Source organism: Punica granatum, chromosome 4 (assembly GCF_007655135.1).
Source record: "Punica granatum isolate Tunisia-2019 chromosome 4, ASM765513v2, whole genome shotgun sequence".
NCBI lineage: Eukaryota > Viridiplantae > Streptophyta > Magnoliopsida > Myrtales > Lythraceae > Punica > Punica granatum.
In genome coordinates, this window is record NC_045130.1 from 16,275,271 (window position 1) to 16,281,597 (window position 6,327).

The window sequence follows — 6,327 nt, forward strand, 5'->3', positions numbered from 1 at the left end:
ACGAACCGAAACGGAATGAAAAGTACCTAAGACAAAAATGATGGTGAAATGTCAAAAATTGAATTGACATGAACCACCAACCGAGAAGTGACGAGAGGGAAGAAAACAAGAAGAGGGTGAAATTGTCGTTAAAGCCATCAAAAATATCTTTTCCAACATCGATCGATTGGCAATCATGAAAGTACTACTTAACTCAATCTTCAATAAAGGACAAAAAAAAAGCGAATTAATTGATTATATCCCGATTATTGCTGTAATTATTAGATTTTAATAATTTTAGCAAATTCAGTCAAAGACGGAATCCATTAACATCAAGCATTATTATGTTTGCTTCCATTTCCCCTCTGCCTTTCGATTCTTCATTATTCCTCATATATCTTATTTAGCACCATGTACGTGATCATTTTGTGCAAGATCTGATTTGATGTAACATTTGCATCCGAAATGATAACGTTCCATATATAAAATCCAAACACGAAAGCAATTCTGCCCATGATTCTCCTGTTCCGGGCAAGGTCGAGTTACAAACTTCGTACGATAACAATTACTAATCAAGGAACTACATTACTCTATGGCTCTTAGATGCTCTAATGAAATGCAAAAGTCTATATTCGGACGAGAAGGTCCATATTAGATATATACTTATTAGGTTTTACAAATGCATGCATGCAAAGACTCGCTTACATAACAGCAGGATCTAGTGATACACCCATCACATGATTGCCCTACTCGCCTCGAGTAGTATGACACGTGAGGAGACGCTGAAACTGGAATTGATCTATGATAATAAACCTTATCCTGTGATGGAATCGTTCTGATCAACAATGGAATAGGTCACCTGATGATGCCATGACGGGCTGTTGAGTAACCATGGCCCCGAAGCCCAATTGGCCAATCCCGAAAACTCCATGACCGCCGCCACTGCCCATTGGGCTCAAGAAGCTGATGATCTCATTCAGTGATTCCAACCTGTGCCTGAGCTCGCCGACTTGGGCTTTCAGCACGGAGTTCTCGGTCTCGATGTGCAGGTAGTGCTGCGTGGTGATGCCAATGCTGCTCGTAATCTGTTGATTCTCGCTCCTGAGCTGAGAGGACTGGGCGATCAGATCATTGAGCTGTTTTTGCTTCCTCATTCGGGACCGCCTCGCCGACTCCCTGTTGGAGATCATCCTCTTCCTCTTCCTCTGGTCCAGCAGGGTTTGAAGGTCCTCGTTGGAGCATGAGGTCTGGTTCAGTGACGGCGAGCCTGAAGATGTCCCGCTGGAGGAAGCCATGGGCCGCCCCTGGAAGCCTCCTGTCAGGATATATTCAGCTGCGGACAATTATGATCGTCTTGGCTGAGCGAGTCGAGTGGACCGTATTCTGACAGCAGCACCCAGTCATCAGGGATTAATCACACGCCGGACTCGATAGACAGACTGATCATTGCAAAGGAAAAAGGTCTGTGGCGCTAACTTTTACGATATTAAAGTGGGCCAGGCCGAACCTGTCCGAAGAGTATTCAAGCGTGAAATGAATGGTACCTTCTGATATTTGATGGTTTCCTTGCCACGATCCCGACCCCTATCTGATGCCGGACTCGAGCTTCAAACTAGAAATAGACAGACAGAGACTAAAAAAAGGGACACTGATGATGTTCTGCGGAGACTATTGAGGTAGTAATTAAGCTAATTATGACTATAGAAGAGCTTGGGGAGGGTGACGATGATGGAACTATGAGACATAGTAGAGCCAGTAGAGGAAGACAACGGAGAAGGACTGGACGAGGTGGGTCCTGCGCCTGAACGAGGAGCTTATCATGCAACCCGACAGGAGCAGCTCACTGAGAATCGGACACATGGGTCTCAAAGATCAGGACTACCGAGTTTATCATCAAGACAAGAACACTGCCGGCTCCCTCTCCCTGAAGCTGAAACCTCAAGAAGTCCGAAGACAGAACCCACAGATCACAAATGGACCCGACACGGAATCCCGAATCCCGGATTTCGGGCAAATCTGCGAGTAAGCTCGAAACTTGGGGTGGAGGAATTTGATCAGAAGTGCAGAGATAAATAGTGGGGGAATAAAGGCCAGGACTAATTGGAGGGTGGAGCAAGTTGGGATTATTTCTGATATTTTTTGGTGGGTTTTTTCAGAGATGGGAATCGATCAGTAACCGAAAGAGGGGAGGAAATTGAGATAGCTTTGGCATAAAGCTATTGGGAAGGGAAGAGGAAGAAGGATTTGATTAAGGAAAAAGGGGGAGAGATATGGGGAAAGGGGATTAACAGAATGATGCCAAAGAACGCCAGGAAGGGAGAACGACAGGGAGGATATATATATAGAGAGAGAGCGTGTGTGTGTGTGTGATCGGGGAAAAGAATGGAGGATGGAATTTATAGGCTAAAGAAAGGAGTGGAGGCCACCCAAAATATATAAATTTATCCATCCTAATATTGTACATGGACATCACCGCATGTGGACTAGTTCTCAATTGGGGGCCGTACATAGGAGATTAGAAGATATGGGAGGAGAGAAGCCATTGTTGGGAGCATCTATGGATATTTCGGATCCATCCGGAATGGCCAAATGACACAAATAACACCAATTGGTTTTCAAATTTTCAAAGTCTCTCACCCATTATTGCCGCCTCCTCCACCTCGTCCAGTGTTGGCGGAGGCGGCAAGACTTCACTTACAGCGATGATGAACACCTCATCCGACCATTCTCGAGGTCATGAAACTCGATCCGACCCCGCCATGGCCAGATTTACAGTTGAAGCAGGGATATGGGTCGAGACCTCATGAGTCTCGAAGAGGCTCGACCGCCTCCGAGCTCAACTCCTGAGCCACCAAGGGCTCGAGACCCCTTGGATGGGCTCACCGGCCTTGGGCGACCCCAACCCTAGGGTCCAAGTCCATGGTAGGGCGAGCTCAAGGCTCCAAGGGTCGCCAGCCTAGTGTTGGCTAGCCTTGGGGTTGCCATAGTCGAACCAGCTCCAGCTAGCCCTGAGGAAGACGTTCCTCCTTTTTCTTTTTTATTTACTTACATATATGTATTATTAGTATTTATTATAATACGGGTGTTTTAGTACTTTACTATTTGACCGTGTTGAATTCTCTACTAAATCCGGTCAACCAAATAGAAATTCTAATTCTCGATTCTGTCCAACCAAACATAAAATCTTCATCAGTACTACATTTCTATTCAATACTAATTCTATTCTATATTAATTTATTACCGCGAACCAAATGTAACATTAGTGATTTGTATCGAGCATGATTTGCTTCGATTGTTTACAGTACCTGCCTAGAAGTTGAAAGGGGCAGCTGACAGTTACTCGGGTCGAGTATTTCATAGTAAAATTGCAATAGCCCAACCTTCAACTTACGTATAATATCAAATAGGAGTATAGCATTTTTATTTTTATTTTTTTCAAATACTGGATTCAATTCGAAGTTCGCAATACCAACAATTGAAAAGTGAATATCTAGTACTTTAAACTGGGTAAATGAATGTACGGCACCTTCAAAAAAATTATTTGTGTGCTTTTGACCTAAAATGTCGGCAAAAGAAAAACTTACATAATTTACTTTTTTATATTTTATTTAACTGAATTGTAAGTAAAATACTTGAAATTTTATTTAAAAAAGTGGTATCTTTCATTTCATTTATCGAGTTAAATATCAATCTCTTCCCTACAATAGACGACTTACATCAATCGAGTCCCTTGGACGAAGTCTCCATCAAATTGTCTTATGCTATTGTTCCGCCCAAAATGTTCCGCATGAACTCTTCGGTACACGCGTGTGGCGGCTAGGATGTCAGGCGTGTTAGGGCACAGTCCCAAGGTCGTGAGGTGGCGAACCACCAACAGTCCTCACTGGACTAGTGCGTAACGCCTCGATCCCTGAGGTTCGAAGGCCTAGCCAACAACTGGGTTTCCTCGAAGATGAATAGGTCGGGGTGCGTGATGATTGGATGAAGGTCAGACGATGTCGCAGCCACGAGAGAAAGGCCACTTTGGTTCTCCCAGCATGTGCGTGGTTGTGTAGCCTGACTTGTAGAAGGAGACGGCTCGAAAGTCGACCTCGTAGATGGCGAGTCATGGTCCAAGGAGGCCTGTGAGCTAGCAAGTTTCGGCTATAGATAGCCAAGAGAATTGAGCTAAAGGTCGGAATCTTAGCTCGGTGAATACCTTGACCCGGAAGTCAAGACTAGGTAGTCGATGGATCGGCGGTAGGGTGACCCTAGAAGGTCGATAGGATTGCTCTGGAAAGCGGTATGGTGCACGGTATGTAAAGGTGTAAGAAAAATAGATATTGAAAATGCGGTGCTATAAAAGTAAGGATAGAAAAGATAAATACGTTTGATTGATCTACTGAGAAGGGGTAATACAATAAAAAGACTTGACTTAAATAGGCCAATACTAGAGTGTCGCCCAAGACGAAGTAATCAGGAAATTATTTAGCAAAATAAGGAACTAGCTAATCCCTGGACAATAGAAAATAATGTTCCACTCATAATTGTAGTACATAGAGTAATTAGGAAAAATAAGACATAGCAAATATGGAGATGCCATCATTATTTCCTTCCCCTGATATTGTGGACGTCTATTGCCTTGGATGCATGGGTGTCTTCCAAATATAGAGGATTCTCTTGCAACATATATAATGTATCTTGCATGGAAAGAATAAGCAAGACCATATTGAGCCTTCATGCAAGTCAATTTCCCAAATATAAGCTCCATGTAATATTTTCTTCCAAATAAAGCTACGTCTAGGTTCATCTATGTCTCGGACAAGGAAACAAACCTGCAATTTCCATTCATGAGCCGCCGAACTCCTCATGGTTGTTCGGGTCGAGTATTGCCTTGGATTCAGGCCGGCCTGTGTCTCGAATCCAATTATGGGTTGTTCTCATTGCTTGAGTTGATCTCATGGGCTTCTCTTGATCCATTACATGTCTTGGCCCAAACTTACCGCGAAGTGCGGAAAATGAGTGTAAACAGTTACATCAAATTGGTCTTCTGTGACATCAAATTAGTCATTTGTAACATCAAATTGGTTATCTGTCACATCAATTTGGTCCTTTTTTTACATCAAATTAGTCATTCGTTACAACAATTTGGTCCTTTATCACATTAAATCAGTCCCTCTATCCAGTCAACCGTTAATCTTGGTCGTAAAACCGTGTTTACATCATTTTGGTCCTTCTGGCCCATTTTCATGTTTTTTTCTCATAATTTCCAATTTTTGTGGGTTTTTAATAAAAAAAATCACCATTCCTTCCTGTTGTCCATTTGTCTCCTCTCTCTTTACTCCCTCTCTTAAATTTGTCTCTCGCTCATAACTCCTGGTCTCTCTCGCTCTTTTTGTCTCATAATTCCCGCCAAAATTGTTCTTCCTCTCTTAGCGAGGCGGGAAGTTCTCTTGGAGAGCAACTTTGGTTTCGCTTAAGTTAGAGCAACAATTTGCCTTGATCATGGACTGGGATCCGTGGGACCACAAATTCATCCGCGAGACGAGGTATTTCTTTTAGGATCTCTCACTTTCTCTCATGAGCTACTGTTTTGAGTGATATTTGAGTGAAGGTTGAGATTTTTTTTTTTTTGTGATCGAGACAATGTGTGTTATCTTCATTTGGTTACTAGTCTATCTATGTGCATTTTGTCATCTGAAGTTTGGTTTTCTATGATCTATGTGGCAGTGTGAATGTTTTTAGGACTGTGGATGTGATTATGCATCATGGCTAGAGGTTTGTTAGAGACCATATGTGGAGATATGATGGTGATGTGGTTGAAGTGAAGAAAAACTGAGACATTGATAGGTTCACTGCAGAAGGAGTAGAAGGGATGCTTGGTCAGAAATATAAAAGCAAACCTAGTGGTTGCTATTATCGAAATCCCATCTTTATTGATTTTGAGGCTGCAATTGATCCTCTCGATGATGATGATGCAACAATGTTGTTTAATATATTGGCCAAAGTCAGTGAACTCATGAGAAAGGTGCACTTGTATTTTGAGCACCTGCATGTAAATGTGATAGAAGAAGCTACTTTAGAGGAAGTTAAACAGCTTGAGAGAATGCAAGAGAAAGCTCATAATGAAGATGAAGTTATGGAGAACACTTCAGATGATGACATTGCAGAGGATAACACTTACAAGATGGGACCTCAAGAAAATGAGTGGAATTCATAGGATGATTATGTTGAATTCTTAGCATCCACTGAACCTAGATTTGAGGAGCTCCATTAGGGAGGAAGAAGAGGTGAAGGTGAAAATGGGGAAATAGTACAAGCAACGACAGGCTCTAGTCAAAGAGTGAAAAAAAAGTGCATAGTGGGAAC

At 42.5% G+C, this 6,327-nt stretch overlaps 1 protein-coding gene across 2 annotated transcripts; it reads right to left on the minus strand.

The window, feature by feature from the left end:
* Positions 1-432: 432 nt before the first annotated feature.
* Positions 433-2,374, minus strand: LOC116205049 (bZIP transcription factor 11-like). Of its 2 annotated transcripts, none has more exons than XM_031537490.1 (2): positions 1,524-2,374; positions 433-1,418 (listed from the first exon to the last, which is right to left on the minus strand). In XM_031537490.1, the coding sequence occupies exon 2, from the start codon at positions 1,272-1,274 to the stop codon at positions 819-821; it is 456 nt and encodes a 151-aa protein (XP_031393350.1). In that variant the 5' UTR covers positions 1,275-1,418; positions 1,524-2,374; the 3' UTR covers positions 433-818. The 2 variants fall into 2 exon arrangements, with proteins under 2 accessions (XP_031393350.1, XP_031393349.1); XM_031537489.1 differs by having other exon boundaries at positions 433-1,362; positions 1,524-2,369.
* Between the last annotated feature and the right edge of the window lie 3,953 nt (positions 2,375-6,327).

Coding starts and splice junctions, on each gene's coding strand:
- LOC116205049 (XM_031537490.1), bottom strand. CDS start 1,274: ATGGCTTCCTCCAGCGGGACATCTTCAGGCTCGCCGTCACTGAACCAG.